This window comes from Gouania willdenowi, chromosome 11, assembly GCF_900634775.1.
Source record: "Gouania willdenowi chromosome 11, fGouWil2.1, whole genome shotgun sequence".
Taxonomy (NCBI): Eukaryota; Metazoa; Chordata; class Actinopteri; order Blenniiformes; family Gobiesocidae; genus Gouania; species Gouania willdenowi.
Genome location: NC_041054.1, coordinates 534,621 through 561,622, shown reverse-complemented (window position 1 = coordinate 561,622; position 27,002 = coordinate 534,621). Strand labels below are relative to the sequence as shown.

Sequence of the window (27,002 nt, the reverse complement as noted above, 5' to 3'; positions counted from 1 at the left end):
CTGAGGACAGGAGGAGATACACAACCCCTGCTCCTGATAATTAACACAACAACTCACACACAATTAACACACTATTTCATTATAGCAGCATGTGGAAACCAGACTTACAACTTAAACTATGACAGACACAGACATGCTCAGAGAGTTTCTGTTTCACATTATGAAACACAACCACAAACACACACAACACCCAAGTACAGAAATAAAACAAGAAAAATACAGAAAATGACTTCAAACAACACACAAATGACAAAAAAATACAAAAAATAACAACAAAAAACCATAAACAACACAAATATCCACAAAATGTCTTTGAAACCACACAAAACAATAATAACACAAACAGAAATATGGAAAATGACAACAAAAATACACAAAATGACAAATGACACAAATCACAAACAAACAAATACAAAATGACAACAAAAATACATCAAACAACAACAAAAACACACAAAACAACACATTTAACAGAAGGTTTTCCTTGCCGCCATGATGAATTCATGTTGGGTGTGGGATACATATGTATGTGTATATACGTATATATGCATATGTGTGTATCCATAAAATGAAGAGTCCGTCCTTAAGACTGCTCTACTGTAAAGTGCCTTGGGATACCATTGGTTATGATTTGGCGCTATACAAATAAAGATTGATTGATTGATTGATTGATTTATACACAAAACATCTTAAAATAGTTCAAACTAAAACTAAACAAATGCACACACTGAACCCAGAGGTTAAAACAGTGACTGAATACAAACTAAATGCTGACCCCAGACACGTTTAAAACATTTGTCTTTATTCTGCCAATAAAATGCTAATTCACTCCAGTATTTCTACATCAGTGTCAGATGGAGGGGATGTGGTGCTTTAATGCAGCAGTGTGTGTGTGTGTGTGTGTGTGTGTGTGTGTGTGTGTGTGTGTGTGTGTGTGTGTGTGTAGTAGCTCTACAGAACGCACACACACACATTGAGCATTAATCTAATTTTCAGGCTTGCCATTGGATTTTGAAAACATTCCAACCAATCATAGAGCTGGATTTGATTATAATCCCTCCTACTTCATTTGCATTTGCAAAAACTATGGAAGAGGATTAGGGTCACAATTATAGAACACTTTTTTTTAAATCAAATAGTTATCTTTTTTTGTCTGTTTTTTTTCTTCGTTTTTTTTCTAGTCTTAATCTTCTTTTGTCTTGATTTTTATTTTACATTTTAGTTAATAATTTTTTTGTTTTTTGTCTTGACTTTTTTTGGTCTTAACGTGTTATTCCCAGTCCTGCCTCCACCTGTGGGAGGAGCTTACAGACGTCCCAAATAAAAAATTAAGACAAAAATTAAAATAATAATAACAATAATAATAATAATCAAGACAAAAAAGATATAATAATAATACTTTTTTTAAAAATCAAGAGAAAATAATAAGAATTTTATTATTATCAAAAAACAAAAAATCAAGACAAAAAAAAGATAAAATATGATTTAAAGCCACACTGAGGACTTTGAACCTAAATAGGAGTAATTTTAAATGATTCCTCAGGCCAATATACAGCACTGACAGCATCAATGCTCTGGGCGGGGCTTCCCTCTTAAAATACCGACCATGTAAGTTTAGAGAGACGGACCGTCGTTGGCCAGGTCATGTGACCTGGAGAACGTTTCACTTTACGGCAGTCATGTGACCACAGGCTCTGATATACTCATGGAGCTAAATGGCATTTGATACTTATTTTCACATAGTGGAGCTGCTTTTTGGTCACACCATCACTTTATCGCAGTGTGTGTGTGTGTGTGTGTGTGTGTGTGTGTGTGTGTGTGTGTGTGTGTGTGTGTGTGTGTGTGTGTGTGTGTGTGTGTGTGTGTGTGTGGAAGCGGTGACAGAGGAGAGAGAGAGGTCTGCTCACTTCTATTCCTTCTTCTCCGTCCTAATCACAGACAGCTCCGCTTTTACAGTTTAAATGATCAACTTATGGAGTTACTAAATAATGAGTTCACTCAGAATGTAGGATTATTCAAGAAGTTAACTGCTTTAATTTTGCCATGATAAATTGAGGAAGTGTAGTACAGCCCTCTGCTGCTGCCGTCTGCACTGTAGCGGGAGGGAGGGGCTACTGCCTCGGCTCTACAGACAGTGAAGGATAGTGGAGTTGTCGCTTGAAGTCACTTAAAAACTTCAAATTTTTCAACTCTGACCTCGTCGCTCAAATCACGCGACTCACGTTGCTTGAGGGGAGAAAACTTGAGGTTGCGTCATTTACATTGATTTGAATGTAATCTAATAGCCTTAGTTACCTCAGTTGCGTTCGGTGTGAACGCACCTTTAGGCATTTCAGGCAAGCCAAAGATTCCTACTTATATAAAACTAACTTGACTTTTCTTTAATAGTGAGTTGATAATCTCTCTTCAACCAACAGGTCAACTACCGTCTGCATACACAATCAAAAGACGAGGGAGGCGGGCCCGACTTAGTTGCTTTTTGCGACAGTGCTGCAGCGCTTGTGGCCACTAGGGGTGCTTGACGTGAAAGTTACAGGTCTAGCGCCCCTAGTGGCAAAAGTTACACAGTGTTGCTTTAAAGAACACTAGTATTGGAACTAGTGAGATATTGAGAATACTAGTAGTACTAGTAAACAAAAATATTGTTTTACTACTAAAGGTTTTTGGGACACTAGTGCAAAAATAGATAATTTTGATTTACTAGTAAAGCTTTGAGATTTTACTAGTAACCAAATTTTGTGTTTAAAGAGTTTTGGCGTTTTAAAAAGACAATTATCATGTCCTATTTTTTCTGTTTCATATGATAATAAAAGTCAACATGATGCTGAAGCTTTGAAGGGTGAAATATTACAGAACAATCAATAATCTCTGCATTAATATACTATATATGATATAAACAGAGGCTGTGAGTATGTGCTTGTGTTTCTGTGCATTTATTGTACATACTATGTAATCTTGTAGTACTTTTAGTTTATTTCACTTCGGTACACATTAAATCCTTTTTAAAAACAACATTAAAATGAGTTTTATACCTTTCAGAGCCTTGATATTATTATGATTCTCTGATAAAAAGTCCATTAACTATCATTTCTACATGATGAAACACACACGTCCCTCACCTCCCACTTAGAGAGCGATCCGTCTCCTCTCTTCCCCGTGCGGAGCAGCAACAGTCGGCCCCTGCCGTCAGACACACACGCCCATGTGGCTGAGGTGAGGCTGATGGACGGACAGACACGCTCTTCACACTCTGTGGGCTCCGTGTTCAGAGAATAAACCTCTCTGGGATTCCCCAGAGCTGAATCCTGGACACACACAATATCTTATTTTAGTACAAATACGCAGAAAATATACATGGAAGAAAGCAAATCATAAAACAACTGGGCAAACCTCGGAGTCAGTATAACTTCAAGTATAGCCCCTGGAGTCAGAATTACCCCTCAAAATCAGTATAATCCTTCAGAGAAAGTATAATACCTCGAAATCAGTATAACCTCTCGGAGTCACTATAACGTCTCGGAATTAGTATAACCCCTCTGAGTCACTATAACCTCTCGGAGTCAGCATAACGCCTCGGAGTCAGTATAACCTCTCGGAGTTACTATAACGCCTCGGAATTAGCATAACCCCTCTGAGTCAGTAAAACGCCTCAGAATCAGTATAACTCCTCGGAGTCACTATAGCCCCTCGGAGTCAGTATAACCTCTCGGAGTCAGTACAGCGCCTCGGAATGAACATAACCCTTCGGAGTCAGTACAAACCCACGGAAACTGTAGAACCCCTTGAACTCAGTATAACTCCTCAGAGTCAGTATAACGCCTCGGAATCAGTATAATCGCTTGGAATCTGTAGAACCCCCCTGAATCAGTATAACCCCTCAAAGTCAGTATAACCCTCAGTACACCCCTCGGAACCAGTATGATGTCATTGTTTTGATAGGATTTAATGGTTTATTTTTTATGTATTGTTGCCAATTAATCAATAACTTATGTAAACAAAGGGCGTTCAAGGACCGTCAGAAAGTTGATTTTTTAAAATGATATCTTTTTCTTAAATTACTTTTTAAGGAGACATATCATGCTTTTAAATCCTTCCTTTTTACATATAAATCATACAGTTGTGGTCTATATAAAACAGAACAATGCTTGGTTCTGAATTCCTCATTATTATAGCTCCACCCCTTTTCTACCCCTTTTCTGATGTGCTTCTGAGAGCAACTCGTTTAGGTGCGGTCTCTTTAAATGCAAATGAGACACTTCATACCCCGCCCCCTCTCCAGGTTGCAGAGGTGACACTTGGTTCAACTCCACCCTGTTCGGCCATTTTTGTAGTTTGATAGAAGAGATACGGCTATGTAGCGGTGCATAAACTTTTTATTCACACGTTATTTACAAAATGTCAACAACGTTAGACTTGTCCATCCAGCCTTACATGTTCCAGCCAGAGTCTGACCCAGTGGAGCGAGATGAAAATGAAGATGATGAACCTGCAGAACCCTAACAAGTGAGCTAACACAAGCACCGAGCTAACGCTAGCGCCAAGCTAACGTCACGAAATGCATTTTAATACAGTCTTTTCAAAGACAAAAACGTCAAAATGAAATGACTAATGAAAACTTTAGACTTAAATTAAATCACGTAGGCCATATCATCAAGGATCTAAAACGAGCACACAGCGCTAACATATGAAGACGGTGCAACTGCTAATGCTAACAAAACAATGACAGGGACGTCTTATCATCACACTTTTTAGCGTTATTTACAGCTTACCGAAGTGCTCTGTTCATCGTCTCCAAAGATAGAAGGAATTGAACCCTCAATCAGACAAAGTCTTTCTGTAAATCCTTCTTTATACTGGTGGAGGTTGATGAAGCAGTCATCATTGAAGTGCTTCACACACATAAAAATGACCTTACCCACAGATGTGGGTACATTTCTATTAAAAATAAAACTCAACCAGGCACTTTGAAAAGGTTCTGATGCTGGGAGACGGTGTAATGAAGCGTGTGGGTTACTACATCCAACAACCCAACATTTTGATTTATCCTCTCGTAACTTCTGCATCCTGGAGCTTGGACTACAAAATAAATGCGAGAAATAAAAATGGCGGTTTGTTTGAAGTGTTGGACCTGGAGTTGATGTCCTAATTTGGCAGTTCTGCTGCAAATACTGTGACGTTATTGTTCAAAAAACGTAATAGAGAATCGAAAAATCGAAACAGATTAAAAAGATATCGACGGAGCACCTGAAGAGACTAATTTGAACTTCTCTGTACTTCTAAACACTCTAAATATACAACAAAATGCATTTAAGGGCTAAAAAAATGAATTTAGCATAATATGTCCCCTTTAAGGGTTAATTAAATGATAGCTGGGGCTTTAGCTCTGAATAAAACTGCCTAGTGACGCCACTGGTCATTTATTATTCACATTAAAGGTTGGTCAAACATAAACAGACATTAAACACTAAACAGATAATGTCTATTATTTTATTCCTACACAGGAATGAACATTAAAATGTACTTTATTCATCAGTGAACATTCCTGATCAGAGCAAACAGCATGTGTTGATGATTACTAAGAGCTGTCGTGTGTCCCGTCATGTGACTCTGCTGTGTGTGATTCAACAGTCTTAAAAGCATTATTGAAAAAAAGAGATGAACTATGTCTCCACGTGTGTTTCAAAGGGCTGCAGCTGCCCTCTTGTTACCATGGAACATGACACAGCACATTATAGACGTACACATCACCTCCTCACATGGACGCCACGTCCGAGTGGCTGATAATTATCATCTGATGATTGTAATTAGAGAGTGAGAAACACATCATCTCCATTCAAAGTGAGCTAATGATGCCACTGAAAGCCTGAGACCAGATCAGGCCTCACAGGAATCAACACTTTAAATTATCCATAATTACAGTCCATGATTTCCAGAAAATACAGAAATCACAAGTGAAAAACATCATTAGGCCATTTTCTCATTGTGTTATTGTGTTGGATAACAAACCTAGATGTGTGGATGGACTAAACTTTGTCTTCAGCTTTTGAAAAAGAGGCTTAAAAACGTACTATGATGTTCATTACCTCCACAACAAGACTTTTCCTCTTATTTTAACCATTACTTGAGGGTCATTCCATGTTATTCCAACAAACATCCCTCAACCGTTGGTCTCAAAAACTTCAGAAATTTTTACCAATTGCTCCGTGATTATTCAGTCCTCAAATATTCGCGTATTCCGCGCGGACTGTCCAGAACTACTCAGAGCTTACACACTTGGTCGCACCGCCACGTAGTAGTTTCCAGTAAAATCCTACATTTCCCACAATCCTTAGCGCTTCTCTGTAGTCCTTGTACTCCTGGGACGTGTTTTAAAGGTGTCGGTGTTAGATTTAATGTGGGTCGATAAAATGCGGAGCATGTTTTATGTGACACCAGTAGGGATGTAACGATTCACTCAACTCCTGGTATGATTCTCTCACGATTTATTTTACAGAATGAGACTGTAGACAAATGATGAATGTAATATATGTATATATATTTTTTTTTTTTCTTCAAAAAAAAAAATACTGTACTATTTTCTTTCATCTTTCATTGTGAAAAGAATCCCTCGATAAACTACGCAAAACAATGCAATTTAATTAAAAATAAATCCTGAATGAAATAACTAAAGAAATAATACATTAAAAATTAAATTCTGGCTCTACAGTAAACTATGCAAAACTACATAATAGTTCCTTTTCTTTTTAAAGGTGCAACTGAAAATGTATTTCGTGCCTTAACAAATGGACTTTAAAACAAATCCCATATTAATAAAGTAATATAAATAAACAAACTATGGCTTTCATTCTCTCTCTCTCTTACGTTAGATTTCACGTTCCTTCTTTCTCACCTCTTTCATTATGTCTTGGGGAAGCCAAAATGCTTCCACACTTCTGATTTAAAACACGGTGGTGTGTCCTGAATTTCAAATTCTAAATAGATAGCGCCCTCTGCTGTAAAATTAAAATTATTATTATTATTATTTTTATTAAAAGTACTGCGATTCAATTTCAGAGTATCGATGTGAACCGTGACACCTTTGAATCTATTTTTAACTGCCTCATGATTAATCTTCACATCCCTAGACACCAGGTACGAGAAGTAGTTCGCGCGGCCATAAAATCTGAGCTTTGCACTTAATTGGCCTGGCGGACTCCTATGGTTGAGCCGGAGTGAATGCTAAGCATTAAAAAGTATAATTTTTTAGAAAGAAGAAGATTGTGGCTGTAGCAGCAGGTTTAACGCTTTAACAGCGGTTTTCCCTCGAAGTTCATGAGCAGCAGCTGTCACACTCTAGCAAACCTAATCAAGCATTCTAAAGCTTGCCAAAAGCATCCTAATTTGCATAAAACCTTAAATTAAATTAAAAGTAAGAGAGTTAGCATTTCACAATTTAGATATAATCATTGTCCTAAGATTTGCATGCAGCATGACAAGCAGTCACTTTAAAATTAATATACTGAAATGTATTTTGTAGATTAGAAAGTGGACAAAATTTTGGTGTTGACAGAGATATAGCAGTTTACAGTAAAGACATAAAACCTCTCATGACAACATTGTCACAAAGCAGCAGAACATTTTGACATGTTAATGGTTTAGATCGGTTAAGGATTGGAAGAGTAACAGCAGGTCAAAATATGGTCGGAAGAATAGAAAAATAAAAATAAGAAAAAAATGTTATGCTTTGCATTCCTACAATTACACATTCTCACTTTTGAGATCCAGTTTTTCTTTATTTTTTCATTTTAATATTCTCCACCGTTTGTTTTGCTCGTAACTCCTCCCACAATCGTCTTCAGATTTTAATGATCAAAACGCTTGGAAAATCAGAAGATTAATGCTCAGTTGTGACGTGTCTACGTTTTATTTTATTTTTCTGCAGACATTAGTGTCTATAAAGAGATGAGCCTGCTGTTCTATGTTCTAAACTCTGAGGGCCTGAAAGTCCTTCTGCAAAAAAAACAAAAAAGATAAATACAATTTAAGTCACAGTTTGACTCTTTATGGTTCCCATCACCAAGAATGAAGGCTGCTGTTACACAAGCAGTTTGTCTCCACCTACTGGTGTGTATTGTCTCTTGCACTGAAATCCCTTTTTCACTGCAGCACAACGACACAATCCATTAACAACAGAAACAGCTGTAACACCAGAATAGTTGATGTGAAACGTACCAGAGTGACGCTGAGGCTGAGAACTCGTCCTTTTCTGTCCACAAACAGAACGCTGTCCTCGTACCATTGGTCCAGGTGCAGGTAGTTGTACATGCCAAAAGTACGTATGTGTTCCCGCGTGTACTGAGAATCCTTCAGCTCCACCTCCTCCACGGCTGATGGACATCATTCAAGAAACATGATTACACACTGTTTACAGTTTTACTACAACGTTAAAGGGTCCATGTTAAGCTAAATCAACTTTTCTGTGTTTTAAACATCATAAAGTGTTATTGGGGCTTCATACACATGATCAAAGTGTTTTTTTCATTGATTCCCTCAATTGGTAGTTACTTTCGTACTGCAGGGTGAGCACAAACACCTCGCTACAATTTGATGACGCGTTCCCACTTTGATGACGAATTTGATGCGGCACTGAGCTGGAGAAGCCACGCCTACAGGAAACTGCCGTGATTGACATGTAAACTGACACGCCCACAAAGGTGAGCATTTCAGCGTCCTTCATGCAGTGCTATGTATGTATTGTCTACTGTCTATGTATGCACAGGTGAACGCCCCGCCTCCACGCTCTGTCTCGTGTTTATAAAGCAGCATGAGCTCGACTACGGAGTGGGTGGGAGGAGGGTGGGCCGTCCTCTGGCCCTACGTCACCGTGCAGGGAGGAGGAAGTCAGTGTCCCGTCTATAGACACGCCCACTCGTGAATATGCATAAGTAGGATGTAAATCAGCCTGTTTGTGTAGAGTTGTTCAGAAAGTGACTTTTCAGAGGTTAAAACTCTGGAAAACAGGCGAGTTTGGGAAAATAAACCTCAAATATTATGTTTTTGGAGTTCTTAGAACAAATGGAGATGGTGGTGAAAAGTAGCATGATATGAGACCTTTAATGTTAAATGGTGTCAGAATAACCACAGTGGATTGTTTGAATAGAATAATGTCCAGTACGGTTGCAAGGGCAGAAAAATTCTGGTGAATTTCCACAGGAAAATAAGCCTGGGAAATTTTTAAGTATTTAGAAAAAAAAATAAAACTTTTCATGAAAATTATATACTGGAAAATAACCAAACATTGGGAGTCATTTTAAATAACTGACACTGTTATAATAGATGATGCTAAAATATATTTTGCAATTATATTAAACACCATCGTTAAAAGCCAACTTTCAATTTTGGAAAATTTATGATTAGCTGCCAATTTTCAAAATTCACGGAATTTGCCAACCCCAGTTGAAATGTTATGTTTTTTTTGTTTTTTTTATTGTATTATTTTTAAATTGATGCTAATATTCATGTAAGGATATGATAAAATACATTTTAAAAAATTTACTGACAATTTACAGCTAATTTGAGTAAATAATTCCCAAATATAAACTTTTCATGGGAATTATTTGTTTGAAAAAGTACCGAAAATTGGGAGTAACTTTAAATAACTGATGCTGATATTTTAAACGATGCTAAAATATATTTACCCAACTATATTTTAACATTGCTGTTACTTTAATTTTTTAATAATTCCCGTTAATTCCCATTTGAAGTTTCCAGTTTGGAAAATTCACGAAAGTCTGCAACCCCAGTTGAAGTGTTATGTTTTTTTTTTTGTTTTTTCATTTATTTACTTTTTAATGAAAAATTAAAAGAAAAAAATCGGTAACTTTCAAAAAAAAAAAAAAAAAAAAGAAGAATATTCCCAATTTACAGTTAATTTCAATAAAAAACATTTTTTTAACATATATTCCTAAAATTCTCCAGTGGAAATTTACTCTAATAAAGGTAATAATAATGTATTAAAATCCTTAAAAATATAGATTAACTTACATGAAATTGTGAATTACAGATAAATTAGTTTAAATAAACTAATAACAATCTCATATCTCTAAAAAAAAAAAAAAAAAAAATAGTAGATTCTGTGCATTTTTGAAACACTCTACAAGATATATGTATGTTGTTATTTTATGAAGAAATTCAACTACTGTATATATGGGCAATATTATTAATCGATATTTGCCATAAAATGTAATATCCTTTATTTGACATCAGTTTCAGTTTTCCCACCGATATTAAAAAAAGAGACATAATGTCAGAAATAAGTGTGGCACTTTTTCAATAATTGAAGTTGATTATCGTTTTCTAGTATGTTAGCGTTTTAATTCCCAGTAAATGAATGTAATGTGACCTAAAATTAGGTTAAATGGGACGTTGAAAATTAAGTGCATATCGGATAAATATCGATCACCTCTAATTGAGCTGAGCTATGAAATAAATAATACATTGATTGAGGCGATATTGTAATTTACTATAAACACACAAATCGAGATATTTCTATGAAACACAGATGAAAATTAATCTTTAAACAATTGTATTAGGTTGGTTTATTTTTGAATGACTTTAAAATTAGTATGTATTTATGTTTTGCTAAGTCAGAATTAGCTCAGATGCTAATGTTTGACTAAAACATGAACCTATGACAACATTTAGCTAACAAACAGCAGTAAATGTGTCTCACCTGCATCCAGCTCGACGCTATACGTCGGTATAACGTCCAGTGATAACCGGTAACTTTCAAAATTAGGGTCCAGCAGCTCTCTGTTCACTTTCAGAGAGTAATTAGACGCAGTCATTGTTGAATTTGTTTAATTCCGCACTATTAAACTCTTTAAAATCAAACCCGGACAGAAACGTGATGGTAGGCACACGTTTCCTGTTTATCCCACACGGACGGATTTCACAGGGACACCCTGCTTCCCAGGTGCTCATGGGAAATTGAGTTTTAAAATCAGTTTTTATTCAAAATAAGAATTTATGTATGTTTAAGTTAAGCTTATTATTCCGTAGCGCACTTTCAAGGCATTGATTCTCCGATTCTTTCTTGTGAGATCAATATTTGTGTAAAAAAAAATTGTTAAATAAAGTGTAAGGAAGAGGATTAGGGTCAATTTTGATGAATACCGTTTGGGCAAATGAAGAATAAAGTCGAAATGTCAAGATTAAAGTTTACATTTTGAGAATAAAGTTGAAATATAATGTCGAGATTAAAACTGATAAGACTTAAGAGATGAAAATGAATTTAAAATACAATATCGTGATAAAAGGCAAATGTTTGCAAATAAAGTCAAATCTACAGAAGCTAACGAGGGCCTTTCAGAGCATAACAAAGAATCCAATCTACGTTATTTATAAAGCACATCTGACAAACGCTTTTCAAAGGATGCAATAATCTTCGTGGAAAAAAGTTGTTTTTTTATTTGTTATTAATATTATTATGGTCTAGTCTTTTTTAATCAAGTGTTGTGTTGCAAGTCAGCACATTAGAAAAAAAGTATTTTATTAAATCAAGAGAACAAAAATAGAATAGCAGAACATGAATTAGAAGAAGAAGAAGAAGAAGAAGAAGAAGAAGAAGAAGAAGAAGAAGAAGAAGAAGAAACAACTAATCTAAAGGTTAAATCTAAACGTTACAGAAACAGGAAAACGGAAAAAACAAATACAAAAAAAAAACTGTATTTTTGATTTTAAAATAAAGATTTCAAATATTTGTATTATGTCTAGTCAGTGTATTATATTATGTATTACAGAAAATTAACAAAACTAACAAAAAAAGTGGTTTGTCCTACAATTTAGCGCTAATTTTACTTCTCCTGGACACGTTCAAATTCAATTAAAAATGATACAATGAAATGATAATAATACATTTACAACTAATAAAAACAATAGTGTGGGCCTCGTTTTGGTGAAATCATTCAAATGTGTTAAATTGTTGCATTTTTTTCTTTTTTTTTCTTTGTCATTGCCAAACTTTATCCGAAGATGCCCATTTTAATAATTATCATGTGGTGAAAATTCTTACATGTTATCCAAATACATTATCCTATATTTGTATTGGTCTATCAATTTTCTATTTTCTGGATCTCTGGAAAAAACACATTTATACAGAATATGACAATATGTAAAAACACACAAAAGTGCAATGAAAGAAAGAACTTATTGAGTAGATTTTTTTTTAAAACTTTTAAAACATGTTGTTGTTTACATTGTTTTTGTTAAATATGCAGTGTCGTCATGGTCTTCTTCACACTAAAGTTTAACCAACATTAAAATGTGAAATTGTAATGTAGAATCTGTGTTAAAAACAGACCTTTCACTTTTATCGTATTTAACAAATGTGATGGAAATTAACATGTTTTAATAATGACAAAAGATTATATTTATTTAAAACACAATAATTTAAATGCAACAGTAAAGACAGTCACAGACCTTCATTTTTCCAGCTGATTTTTAACACTCAGAAAATATATTAGATTAATTTAAAATAGACTCATAACCTCTTATAATTGTTATGAACTTCAGTAAAACCATACGTCTGTACACCTGACATAAGGAGGTGCATATATTTGTTACCACTGAAAGAAACACCCTTAGAACCCGATAAAAGCCCTTAATGTGGCGTACATGAGTTTAAACTGAGGTCTCTAACAGGAAGTGAACACACAGCAGAACAAAGAGTAAACGACACTGATCAGACAAAGGAAACCAGCAGAAACGGCAGAGCTGGAGCTGGAGGTGCTGGTTCGGGTGGTGCTCTTTGTGGTGGAGGCGGGTGTGCTTGGGCGTGTTGTAGGTGTGGTGCTTGGGCCTGCTGTGGTGCTTGGGCCTGTTGTGGTGCTTGGGCCTGTTGTGGTTGTGGTGCTTGGGCCTGTTGTGGTTGTGGTGGTTGGGCCTGTTGTGGTGCTTGGGCCTGTTGTGGTTGTGGTGGTTGGGCCTGTTGTGGTTGTGGTGCTTGGGCCTGTTGTGGTTGTGGTGGTTGGGCCTGTTGTGGTGCTTGGGCCTGTTGTGGTTGTGGTGCTTGGGCCTGTTGTGGTGCTTGGGCCTGTTGTGGGTGTGGTGGTTGGGCCTGTTGTGGTGCTTGGGCCTGTTGTGGGTGTGGTGGTTGGGCCTGTTGTGGTGCTTGGGCCTGTTGTGGTTGTGGTGCTTGGGCCTGTTGTGGTGCTTGGGCCTGTTGTGGGTGTGGTGGTTGGGCCTGTTGTGGTGCTTGGGCCTGTTGTGGTGCTTGGGCCTGTTGTGGGTGTGGTATCGGGTGTGGTGACGTTGCCGCTGGTTGTGGGTTCCATCGTGGAGGAGGTCGCCCTGACGGTGAAGGATCTTGACCGGGTTCCCCACTCCTCCAGGGTGAAGACCATGGTCAGGTTTTCATCTGGAAGGAGGAGAAGGTTTTAAAATGATGAGCTGATAAACATGTGGCATGGATTTAATGTGTTAAATGCGTTGGACGTACCGCTGACGGTGATGCTGAGGTCGGTGAAGTTGGCCCAGCAGGAGCTGAACTGGATGGTGCTGTTTCCTCCCAGTGCGTCCACCATGTTTCCATCAGAGTCCTTCAAACTGGCCTTTGCCAAGAGCGTGGTCACTCCCACTGAGACACAGTTACCCTGAACACACAGAGACATCTTTATTCTATATTCATGCTTTTCCTGGATTAGTTAACGGGACTTAAACACATCACCACATACGTCGTCATCCACGGCCTTCAGACTGGGCTGCTGGTAAAGAGGTCCCACATACTCTCCAGCTACTGGTTCTACCACCAACACCAGATCAGCCATGCTGGTCACAAAACTCACTGTGGGCTCCTCCCGGGTCGCCTCCCCTGTGGCCACCTGAGACCCAAACACACCGTCACTCAGTCTGTGTATCAGTCAGTACTTCTACCTATTATTAGTGGTGGGACTCAGATAATCTAAATTAATCTCATAATATTTGAGATGAGAAGCAAAGTTTTTCAGTTTAAATGGATTTTGGTAAAAAACTAAATCAATGAAAACAATAAATGAGCTTAAACAACTAAATAGTGTTTATTATTATTTCCATCACTGAGTGCTAACATAATGTAATATGAATAAATAATATTATGATTGCATTGTTCATAGAGCACAACTTAAATTTAACTAAACTATATTCATGCTTTTCTGGATTTTTAGTAAACTTTCTGAAAAAAATTAGTTTTTGTATTAAAATAAACAAGTTCGGATGAACTATGGCCAGGCCCGCGGAATGTTTCTGCGCCAAATAGCACGGAACATGGTCCAGAGAATTCAGTCAAATGACTCGGTTTCACTGAGTAAAAAATGGGGCACCTACAGGGTAATGGGCCCCATTTACATATTGGTATGTGCCAATGATTTGGTTCCACCAACCGTCGTAATATTTGACTGGCAAATAAATGAGAAATCAACTTTCTTTTTTTTTTCTTCTAATGGGGCCCCTTGGGGCTCCCCTGGGCCCCAAATCAAAATTTGGGCTTTGAGTGTTGATGCGTACACATCCATAGATTATAGCTACCAAATTTCAGCCCAATCCCTTCACAAATAACAACTGCCATATGTTTAGCATTGAGGTGCTAGCTGCTACATGTTTAGCATTGAGGTGTAAGGTGCTACATGTTTAGCATTGAGGTGCTAGCTGCTACATGTTTAGCATTGCGGTGCTAGGTGCTACATGTTTAGCATTGAGGTGCTAGGTGCTACATGGTTAGCATTGAGGTGCTAGCAGAGACTAGAAGAGCTCTGGTGATCGACAAACTTTTTCTTGCTCAATTTTCACACAACTGGGCTTTTGTTTTCCATCCAGTGTTTTTATGAAAAATAAAATTAACGATAACAAAACACAGGTATGACTTCTCTTCTGGTTTTCCATCTCTTGTGCCTGTGCATCAGTATTGTGGGAATATCAGGAACTTGTGAAATGAGAAAGGTTCCGTAGTGTTTGCAAAAAAAAAAAAAAAAGAAGTCAGGCAAAAATTTTTGTGCATTATTTTTCAGTAATTAACGTGTTAAAGTCCCAGCCCTACTTATTACACATTCAAACATTTCCCGTGCTCAGCTTTCCCTGTGGGGGAGTCGCTGGTTTGGACTCACCTTGTTCCAGTCGTCATCTGAGGACGCAGGAGGGGGTGCGACCACTCCTATCGAGGACACGTTGAAGCCGATGGATTTACTGAGGATTCCAGAAACCGCCGCCTGTCCAAGGTTGTCAGCAATGTTCCTCAGCAAAGCAAAGTCATCTGAGAAGAAGGATTAGATTGGACTTTTAATATTCTGGAGAGGATTTCTACAGCTTTTATTAACGTGATCAATGACATGAGGTTGAACACTGACTCATTCTATTGGATCTCAGTGCTGCATTTAGACCAGAACATTTTGTTGCACAAACTGTAAACATGGGTTGGACTAAATGGGTTTTACTGTAATGGTTTAAGTCCTACTTGTAGGAGTAAAGTTATTTTGTAAGCATTGGAAACTTTGAATGTGACAGATGAACAATATCCTGTGGGGTTCCTCAGGGCTCTGTTCTTGGACCCCTTCTGTTTAGTCTTTATATGCTTTATATTCTACAGAACTGTAAGGTTGAACATTTTAAAATTCAATTTATAGGTTTTTCTTTTTCTCTTCATGTGTTTACTGCTGATTTTAAATGTTTTTACTGTCACGCACTTCAATTTCTCCACACTTGTCACCAGACTGGCTTAACTGATTACACAACACAATGAGCACAACTGTAACACTACATTTCCCTCTTACCTTAAAACAGTTGACTCTTCCCCACCCCTTACACTTTCCTACCCTGACTCCCTCTTCCCTGTTCCCTACCCCTTCACCTAGGAGTAACTCTGCCCTCTCTTTTTATATTCGTCATTAATAAAGTTTTTCTTACACGTCCTTATGGAGGGCTGGTGATGGTCACAATTATGCTATAAAATAAATTCATTTATTTAATTATTGTCAGAAACATGTATGTCTGTGTTGAAAAGAAAAGGAAAATGGGGGTGTGGTTTCATGCTCTACTCGTGGTTCTCACTGACCGTTGGTGGTGGTGGTGGTTTGTTGGACAGGCGGCTTCTTTATCTCCACCTCCACTGTCAGCCCCGTTGATCTCTTCCTGCGTCGTGCGTCGCCGTCCTCTCGAACAATTTTGGTGATGCGGATCATGTTGGGGGGAACCTTGAGGAACAGGGCCAGGTTCTGGACCAGGTTCTCACCAAAGAACTCGTCCACAGTCAAAGCGGGCATGTTGAAGGCGATGAAGAGGACCGGTGAGGTCCGCACCTCCACGGGCTGGGAGCCTCGGACGAGGACTTTCATCATCTTGTAGTCCTGGTCGAAGAAGTTTGTGCCCAGAGTGTCGTTGAACTGAGGGACGTACTGACCTGTAGGGATCATTTAAATGATCATTTCAACTCTAATATTCAACCAGGAAATAAAAAAGAGTAAAACTTTGCCAAGATGGCAGCACTAAGAATATTTACAACAACACAATCAAACAGCGAAAATACAAAGAGTCATGAGATCAAAGGGAGAAACTGTGACTTTTCAAACTAATGTGGCCTAAAATCTTTAAAATTTATTCTTTTTTCTTGTTTTTTTTGTTTTTCTTTAAGTTTTTTCTCAAAAAAAAAAAAAAGTACCCTTTATAAGTTCTATGCCTAACAAAATACATTATTTTGCACCATATTAATTTCATTAACTGTTAAAAATGGGTTTAGTTTTAGAGCCTGTGTTCCTCCATCTTGGAATCATGTGATTGATGATGTCACACGGCCCCACTGCCTGTAAACATCCCATTGTTTTCTATTGGAGTGAAACATTCAGCCTGGTTTTTAGATCATTTAACAGCTTTTTTGGTCAAACAGCCAAATTGTGCTGCTTTTAGTTGTTCTAAACAATCAGGAAAGTTAAAGATGTCAATGTAAACCTGTTTTCTTTACAGAAAATAATTTTGAATTTTTTTGAATTTGAATTACTTTATTAATCCCTGAAGGGAAATTACATTACACTGTTATTTTTAGGGACATGCACTTCTATTTCACATTTGGTCAGTTTTGTCAGGATTGTGGATCTGTTTGCTTTATTTCATATTACAGTTAACCTGATGGTTTATCTTTGTTGTTTCTTGCATTATTGTGTCCTTTGTGTTGGACAATCATGTTTTTGTGTGATTAAAGTTGTGTGTTTGTGTTTAAAGTGTAGTAGGCTTCTGTTACAAGTGTTCCATCGTTCTTTGGGTGTGCAGATGTTTCAAAGATCCAGGATAGATAAATCTAAACAGCTGTGCCTGTTTCATTGCTGAGTCAGCGGCTGTATTACCAGGATAAGTCGGACCCTTCAGGATGAAGTCGGTGTTATCTACGTTCCAATCAGCGTTGGTTGGAGCGATCATCTTGTTGTCCACGTAGACATCCAACCTTTGAGGGTTGGAGTAAAACACGGACACCACCACGCTCTGCAATGGATCCAAAACAGAAAAACACTTGATTAGAAGCTTTAAGGAGAGACTGAGCTGCACAATAAAGTCACCTGACCTCAGACGGGGGGGGGCGTTGAGCATCATGAGGCGGAGCTTCTGTGGGCTGGTGCTGGTGAAGAAGACGTCGTAGTAATGTTCTGTGGCCACGACGCTGTGGAAGAGAGACACTCTCCTCTGACAGGTGTAGCCAGAGCACCAGCCGTGATCCTGAGGACCTGGACACACACACACACACGGAGAGTCAGAACACACACACACACACACACACACACACACACACACACACACACACACACACACACACGCGGAGTCAGATCACACACACACACACACACACACACACACACACACACACACACACACACACACACACACACACACACACACACACACACACACACACCACGTGTTCAAAGAAAGTCTAAAATCTACCGTTGATCAGGTCCACAAAGCCGTCTCCGAGCACAGCGACGGGGGACAAACGTCTGGTCTCTGTGTCGTCGTCCAGGCTCTCGATCACCAACATCCTGTAGTTCAGCCCAAAGCATTTGTAGCTCTGCCACGAGTTCATGTACGTGCAGTTTTTCCTGATCACACCTGAACGCAACACAGGAATGTTAGGGTCCAGTAAGACAGGGGTTCTCAACCCTGGGGTCAGAAGAGAGGAGGAGCCAGATGCCTTCAAGAAACTAAGATTTATTTATTCTTTTACAATTTGAGCCCATTTTTGCTTATTTTTACCTGTTTTCTGCATCTACACCAAACTTACCATATTTTAACCTATTTTCATCACTTGCCATATTTTTGCTCCTTTTACTGCATTTCTGCTCCATTTCTGACACTTCTCCATCACATTTCAATGCCTTTTTCTGCACATTTTTCCACTTTCCAGACATGTTCAGCACTTATAAACCCTTTCCACCACTTTTACACCTAATGTCACATATGTTGACACATTACTGTCACTTTTAACCTCTTTTCACCATATTTCATGCCCATTTTTGCCATTTTAAACTAATTGTTCCAATATTGACACTTTGAACCCTTTTTACCATTTTTTCTCTCTGTTTTTGTCCACTCTAATGCACTAATTTTAACAATTTTCTATGGTTTTTAAATCCCATTTCATCACCTTTTCCACTGTTTTTGGTCACTTTTAACCGATTTTATTTGTGATTAAAACAAGGATTGACATTTTTAAGATCACTACATACTAGGGCACAAACCTCTGCACTAACCAATCAGCTGCTCACCTTTGTGAGGAGCGATCTGGTCCACGGGGATCCGGCTGCCGTTGAGGAACGTCAGCATGACTTTGGGAATGCGGTAGTCTCCCAGTCCTCTCCTGGCGTCTCCGTTCCACTGGTATTCAGACTGTGGTACCACCGTTCCCACTGCTCCCAGGAAGGATCCGTCCAGGTCCTGCAGCAGCGTCTTCTTCTTTGCATCACAGTCCATGTCCACACAGTCAGCTGGGTTCACCTTACTGTACGAACAAGGAACCAAACACACACACATACATTGGTGCTGGGATTTTATCGCGTTAATTGCAATAAATTATTACAGAAAAATAACGCACACAAAAAAATCAAGGCAGTTAATCACTTTTTTTTTTTTCTAAGTGCTGTTTTTTATTTAACAACACAAAAACAAATTTGTTTGAGAAAGTTTACCAAAAATCATGAAAAGCATGAATATAGCTCATATTACACATTATGTTTGCACTCAGTGATGGAAATATTAACTAACTATTTCACTGTTTAAGCTCATTTATTGTTTTCATTGATTCAGATATTTATCAATTTTTTTATTACAAATTAATTAAATAATTAATTACAAAGTCTATAATTAGATTCTTTTTTAATCGAGTCCCACCTCTAATATATATATATATATATAGATACAGTATATATATATATATATATATATAGGAGATATTAGTATATATACATTCAGACTTTTTATTCATTCCATATATTCCGAAAGTCAAATATAAATTTAATTTCCTAAACAGTTTCCCAGATATATATATATATATATATATATATATAAATGTACATAAAAAAGTATACATCAAATCTTAAAATAATATTGGAAATAAAACTGTGTGGCTAAAATAAAATATCAAATATAATCTTTATGTAGAGCATGTATTGTAGCAGCTGCATGCTGTAAAATATAAACTAAATAAAATAAATCTGTAATCTTTGAGGCACATGTTTCCAATGTCCTTTTAAATAAAACAGAATGGAATAAACAAACAAATGATGGCATTTGAAATATTATATTGTATTATAGATTTTTTTTGGCCGTTTTTGGCAAAAATTCGATAGTAATTTCACAACTGAACGGAAAATATATAACAAACATCAACTTAGAATTATAACAATGAACCACTACCCTAACATCCGGCCTGTGAATGTAGACTTTGGCGTCCTCGCTGCTGTCCACCGTGGTGATGGATGAAACCTGCACAGGGTGCTGCAGGTCCTCACTCAGAGGGTTGGTCAGGAACATGATGTTGACCTCGCCAGAGCAAACGTTACGGAAGTTTACGAACGTCGTGTCTAGAGGAAAAACAGCAAGAGAAGATCAAAGAATGAGATCATGTGACCAACGGACCAATGGTAAGCTTAGAAATGAGCTTGATGCACCTGAGACCGTCATCAGGCCTTTGATGGCGTTGTGTAGTTGTTGTTGGCGTGATGAGGTTAATGGGAGCGTTATTATGTGACGATCCAAAGGTTGGCCAGCTGATCCCAGACCTGCCGCCTGAACACAAGAGAGGCAGAGCAGAGAACTGTCATACATCAATAGAAAACATGGGGAAAACACACAAAATGACCTCAAAACACACAAAATGACTTCAAAACACACAAATGACCTCAAAAACACACAAAATGACCTCAAAAACACACCACAAATGACTTCAAAAACACACAAAATGACCTCAAAATCACACATAATGACTTTCAAAAATACACAAAATTACATCAAAAACACACAAAATGACCTCAAAAACAAACAAATTACATCAAAAACACACAAAATGACCTCAAAAAACACAACAAAATGACCTCAAAAACACACAAAATGACCTCAAAATCACACATAATGACTTCAAAAATACACAAAATTACATCAAAACACACAAAATAACTTCAAACACACAAAATGACCTCAAAACACACAAAATGACCTCAAAATCACACATAATTACTTCAAAATTACATAAAAACACACAAAATGACCCTCAAAAAACACACAAAATGACCTCAAAAACACACAAAATGACTTCAAAAATACACAAAATTACATAAAAAACATCCTTTAAGTGAATAAAAATACACAAATGCGTATCTTTCTCAGAATTCACTAGACCATAATACACACACACACACACACTACCTGTAACAGGGCGTGGCGGCCCTGTGGGAGGAGCTCCTCGCCAGGTTTAAAGTCATAACGTGTGAAAGTAAAGGAACAGTTGAAGTTTGGACTGCTGCCACAATCCGAGCATTCTGGGAAATAAAGAGGTGGAGCTTAAAGAGGTTGAAACATCTTTAATAATGAGAGTGATAAAAAATAATCTCACCTGAACTGAACAGCTTTGTCTGCAAGAGCGTGAAAGAGGAGAGGGAGGAGCAAACACCAGAGGCATGATCCCCATCCCATTATCAACCAGAGTCACATTATGGACCAGACAATCCATCAACCGTCTGTGAGAGAAACACATCATCAATCATCCAACCATCATGGCTTAATCCATCCATCAAGGCTTAAGATGCGTTCACACCGAACGCGACCTTGATGAGTCGCTGGAACATTGTTCGTTTTTTGGTCGCTCTATCATTTCATCATCGCTTCAGTGACGTGACGACCAGGGAACAGAATGTGTGCTGAGTCAGTTACAGGGGAGAGAGAGGGCTGATCACTTCTTCTCCGGCCGTACGTTTACAGCACTTACCATAGACAGCGCCGCTTTTACGCCTCAGCTCTACAGACAGTGAAGTACGGGGGAGTAGTCGCTTGAAAGTCGCTTGAAAAGTTCAAATTTTTCAACTTTGAGCGACTAGGTCGCACAGGACATAGTCGCCGAAATAGTGCAAGTACGGTGGCTTGACGGAAGGTCACTTGAGATGACGTCATTACATTGATTTTGAATGTAATCTCGTCACTTCAGTCGCGTTCGGTGTAAACGCACATTTTCAACTTTCAGCGACTCAATCGAGCGATCTAGTTGCTGGAATCGCGTAGTCGCATTGCATGTAGGGAGGTCACTTGATGTCGCGTCATTTACATTGATTTTTAATCTAATTCTAGTCGCGTTCGGTTTGAAATGTACAAGGTGTGTTCACACCGAAAGTGTACAGCCCTCTTAGTGCAGCCTCAGCTCTACAGACAGTGAAGGACGGGGAAGCAGTAGCTTGAAGTTGCTTGAAAGTTAACATTTTTCAACTTTGAGCGACTTGGTCACTGGAATCACGCAAGTTGCGTCGCTTGAACGTGCCTCCAGTTAAACCAACAAACAAACTTCTTTGGTAAACAAACCAGGACAGAAAAACAAAATTGTGTCAGTGATGTTTTTCTCTTCCTAAACACTGCTGCTGCATCATGGAACCAAACATAGAGGTGTGAGAGTAGTTCCTAAATCATCAATAAACCTGATGCTTTTCAATCATTAATGGTGGTGATAGAATCATATAGAATGTGTTTAACACCCTGGAAGTAGATGCCGTAGTCAAAGCTCCTCCAGATGAAGAATCCTTGGATGAAGCTACATTGAGCCGTGCCGTCATTGTTTTAGGTGAGACGCCGTAGAGACCTCCATGAGCCTCGTTATGGATCCACTTCTCTTTGTTGTTCACGTAACCTGCAGAGGTAGAGGTACAGTTAGCCGTGTGAGCACACGCTGGACAGCTTCTCAACACATGGAGGCTCATTTTATTAAAGTTAGTAGATTTCTTTACCTGGACATGGTTCTCCATCGATGCGATACGCCACCCTCTCATAACCTGCTACGATGTTGTGCTGCAGCACGATGTTTGTCCCCATGTTCACCTGGAGGAGGAGGAAGAGAAAAGGAGGATCATTTCATGCATTTTGAGTTCATAAAGCCTTAGAAACACAACAACAAATACATCATAAAAATGTGGGGATCACATTAAAAAATGTCCAACTGGAAATTAATAAATTATTATTTAAAAAAAATTAATAATTGATAGCTAAAAAAACAAATAACTGAATAATAATCAATAAAATTAAATAACCTGCTGAAGAGAAATGACACATGTATCATTAAATTGATTTTAATTAATATTACATAGGCTTTAAACAGGGTTTGGTCCTGGAGGCTGCAATACTGCACGTTTCTATAAAACTGCATAATGACACTTAGATGTGAAGCATCTAGAACCTGCAGGTCTGCGACCGTCCAGGACCAGGTTTGGAGTGAAGAAGAAGAAGTGTGTTAAAAAAGAACCTCGATGGCAGCGTTCCACTCAAAGTTAAAGTTCTCCTCTCGATCCTGATACGATCCGGTCCACAGAGTCATTATCACCAGGTTGTTCCTCACAGTGATTCTGTAGCCCCAAATCAGGATAGCTAAAACACACACACACACACCACACACACACACACACACACACACACACACACACACACACGCGCACACACACACACACACACACACACACACACAACACACACACACACACACAGTGTTTTTAGGGTTGTTTTTTGTATTCTTAGAGTCCTTTTTAGAGTGTTTTTGTTGCAATTTTTTTGCCTAGTTTTGTATCTTTCTTGTTGTTTAGTGCATTTTCTGTTGTGTTTGTGAGTTGTTGACCAGTGACTCACCTACTCCAACAGTGTGATGGACGACGTTATCGTCCACGTTCAGTCCGTCTGTGCCGAACACGCCGATGGCTGGAGAGAAGCCGTCATGGAAAGAACATCCCTGGAGGGAAGATTCTCCTGAAAGCTGAAGAACAGGAAGTGAACACAGCTCATCATCATCATCATCATCATCATCATCATCATCATCATCATCATCATCATCACAATCACATCTAAAGTGTTTTGAACCATGGGAGAACCAACACAGAGAGAAGCTTCGTCCAGATTCAAACCACGACCCTTTACTATAGGACGACCATTAAACCACTTCCTACAACTTATAAGGAAAGTGTGACATTCAGCATCTTCATCTTTTGCTCTTTGTCTCATTTTGTAAAATTACTATTCAAAAACATAATTTCACTGATTTTACTGAATTTTAAAATTATTAATGAAATTATAATAATTTCTTAAATAATGTATTTATTTTAATTAATTAATTATTAATCATTTGTTTTATTACTTATTTCTTGTATATATTATTTTATTATTATTAATCATTTGTTGTATTATTTCAATATTATTATTCAATTGAATTGAATTGAATTCAATTATTTTAATTTAATTATTTAATTTAATTTAAGTATTTCTTAAATTATTTTATTAATTTATTATTTTTTAATTAATTAAGTAATTATTAATTATTTTGTATTATTATTGTTATATAATATTATTATTATTATTATTATTATCATTATTATTTCAATTATTATTTTCAAATGTATTCAAAAACTTCATTACTATAATTATTACAATAACTGAAAGCGTGTGGTGTGTGTGTGTGTGTGTGTGTGTGTGTGTGTGTGTGTGTGTGTGTGTTTGTGTGTGTGTGTGTCTAACCTTTCCCAGGTTGAGGAAAGCCACAGAGTATCTGGGGTCGTAGCTGTCGGTCCATCCCAGCTGACCTGAACGAACAAACTCTACATTCCTGATGTGAGCAGAGCCTTCAGAGAAACACATGGATCAGTTAGAGAGGAACATCCATCCATCATCCATCATCCATCATCCATCATCCATCCAGTAAACACAACACTCATCCATCTCATTTTACCTCTGTAGGTGATTCCAGCATCAGAGAACGTTCCTACCAACAGTCTGGCTCCAAACGACTCCTCCATCATCTCTGGATATTCCACACCTATGATCTTAATATTTCTGGTCACATGTCCAACGTCTGCAGCCAGAGTGTAGGAGGACGTACCGGATATGGAGTGGGTTTCACCTGGAGGAAGAAGAAGAAGAAGAAGAAGAAGAAGAAGAAGAAGAAGAAGAGGAGATGTCATAGACAGGTTAGTTCAGTGCAGTGCTTCTCAAAGTGTGGAGCGTGGCCCCTAGTGGGGACAGGTGGGGTGTGACACACAGGAGGACAATTTAAATAAAGATCATTAACAGTAAACAAAACACCTACACACAAAAATTAAAAGAGCATGAATTCATTATTAGACATGTGACCAGGAAACAAATGTAAAGTGGAACAAAAGTGCAAAAATAATGATTGAAGTGGAACAATAAACAAACTTTAATTTCCTTTTTCAGTTTTAATAAACTTTTTGTTACAGATTGTAAACAATGTTTCTTTATTTCCTATATTTTGACGACTGCACTTTTAAATTTGTTTTTATGCAGGTAATCAGTTTAATTTACTTTTTGATTCATTATAAAATATGATGTTACTTGTTCACTGTTCAATAAACTTGAAAATATATAATTTAGGATGTCAATGGGTGCAGGTGGGGCTTAAAAGTTCACCTTCATTCAAATTAGGAAATACCCCAAAGTTTGAGAATCACTGGTTCAGTGTAACGTATAATGAGGTGTTTGGTGTTTTCTTAACCAACCGATGTGAGTGTGGGTCAAAGGCTGGTCCAGGGTCAAGACGAGGCCGTCCTCAGACACGTTTGCAATTTTCCTCTTTTCCGTCTCCCATGGATCGTAGCTGGTGGTGGATATGACCACCTCGTCTCCGACCTGCAGAGGGAGCACATGGTGAGTTCTCACCCTCACACTGTGGGATATTTAATGATTTCAAACGTCAGCTCAGACCTTCCAGTCCACGGCCTCCCTCAGACTCAGACTGTGGGAACCTGCTGCTGCAGTGGCCCCGAGCTTAGTGTGATAAACAGTGGGAGGGAGTCCAAAGAGCTCCAGGGTCCCAAACACTCCTGCAACACAACCACATCCAACGTCAACATACATCTGCTGTTTTAATTATGTTTTATTGTATTAAAACCACTATTTTAGGTCATCTAGGCCAGAAAAAGGAAACTTTATCAAATAATGAACATTAATAAAGGAAAGAACAAAGGTTTTTATCTATTTTTGTTGATGTTTAATATGTTTTTCTGAGTAATTCTTTCTATTTGCTTAAAACAATCATAGAAGTTAATTGAATTAAATCTAATAAAGTAATATAACATGTTTACCTCATTCCATTAAAGGGATCCTCCAGTGTTTTTACAAATGTGGCCCTAAACCATTGAAATGTCCTTATTAGTAGATCTATGTCTAACAAAAAGCATTATTTTGCACCATATTCATTTAATTAACTTTTTAAAGCTGAATGAATTTACAGTTTTAGAACCTGTGTTCCTCCATCTTGAAATCACATGATTTTTAGATCATTTAGCAGCTTTTTCAGTCAAAATAACAACTTGTGCCGCTATTGGTCGCTCTAAATAATCAGGAAAAGTTAAAGATGTCAATGTAAACCAATTATTTTTACCAAAACATGCATGTTGATGTTCCTGTTCTGCCTAATGTATAAGTATTTCTATTACAGTGACCTCACCCAGGACTTTGGATCCCTGGTTGGGTCCAGAAGGTAAAAGCCAGTCAGGAGTTTGGTGGTTTCCCCTCAGTTTGATGTGAAGTTCACCTCTGAAAGGTTCGTCCTGATGACCAGCGATCAGCCTGCCGCCCTGAAACATCACATCCAGACAAACGTATGTGGATAATTCAGTTATTTTTATTGTTTTTGACACTTTCATTGATCCTTTGTACTGACCTGAATGGAGACGTAGACGGCGTCCACCACCACCATCCTGTACTGGGATACGGAGCGCTTCCGTCTGGACAACGTTATGTTCAGGGTGTCGGGAATCTCCAAGACTCCGAAGATCGTCAGCTTGTTTAGGGAAGGAGTGTCTACGTCTAGGATGACCCACGTCCCTGTGTTTGGTCAAGATACACAAGACTTAACATCTCAAACTTTATCTGGGACCAGAGCTTAATCCGACAGGAGCAAAATGCAGCACCTCCCAGATGTTGACTGGCACTTATCTGATTGGATCCAGCAGCTCATTTATTTATTTTATTTACTTTTCCAGCACCTCATTTGCTTTTAGGTGTTTTGATTAAATTTTGAAGTATTATATTTGGACAGCTGCGTCTTTTATTGAGTTGAAACTACTGGAAATGTGATTGTACACTCAAAACTGAAAGTAGAAAGTGTGATTTTTCTCAAAAATGTGTCTTGTCAGCTTGGAAGATTGTAGAAAATGGCTAAAAAAGGCAGTTGGATTTAAAGAGTTTTTTTAAGCCAATAAGTGAAGCTAACCTGAGGTAAAGAAGTCCAAGGTTGTTTCTGTGGAAATCACAGAGCA

The 27,002-nt window shown here is 37.9% G+C and overlaps 1 protein-coding gene and 1 pseudogene across 2 annotated transcripts in view; both read right to left on the bottom strand.

Annotated features, from left to right (window-relative positions):
* Positions 1-10,933, bottom strand: part of LOC114471787 (nudC domain-containing protein 1-like) — a 55,527-nt gene extending 44,594 nt beyond the window's left edge. For both annotated transcript variants that reach the window (XM_028460703.1, XM_028460704.1), the window contains exons 1-3: positions 10,712-10,933; positions 8,212-8,366; positions 3,120-3,305 (exon numbers count right to left, since the gene is read on the bottom strand). In XM_028460703.1, the coding sequence (XP_028316504.1) occupies positions 3,120-3,305; positions 8,212-8,366; positions 10,712-10,826 (456 nt within the window). In that variant the 5' untranslated portion in view covers positions 10,827-10,933. The remainder of the gene's footprint in view (positions 1-3,119; positions 3,306-8,211; positions 8,367-10,711) is intronic.
* Positions 10,934-12,674: 1,741 nt separating this feature from the next.
* LOC114472560 (fibrocystin-L-like) overlaps positions 12,675-27,002 on the bottom strand; it is a 66,046-nt pseudogene continuing 51,718 nt past the window's right edge.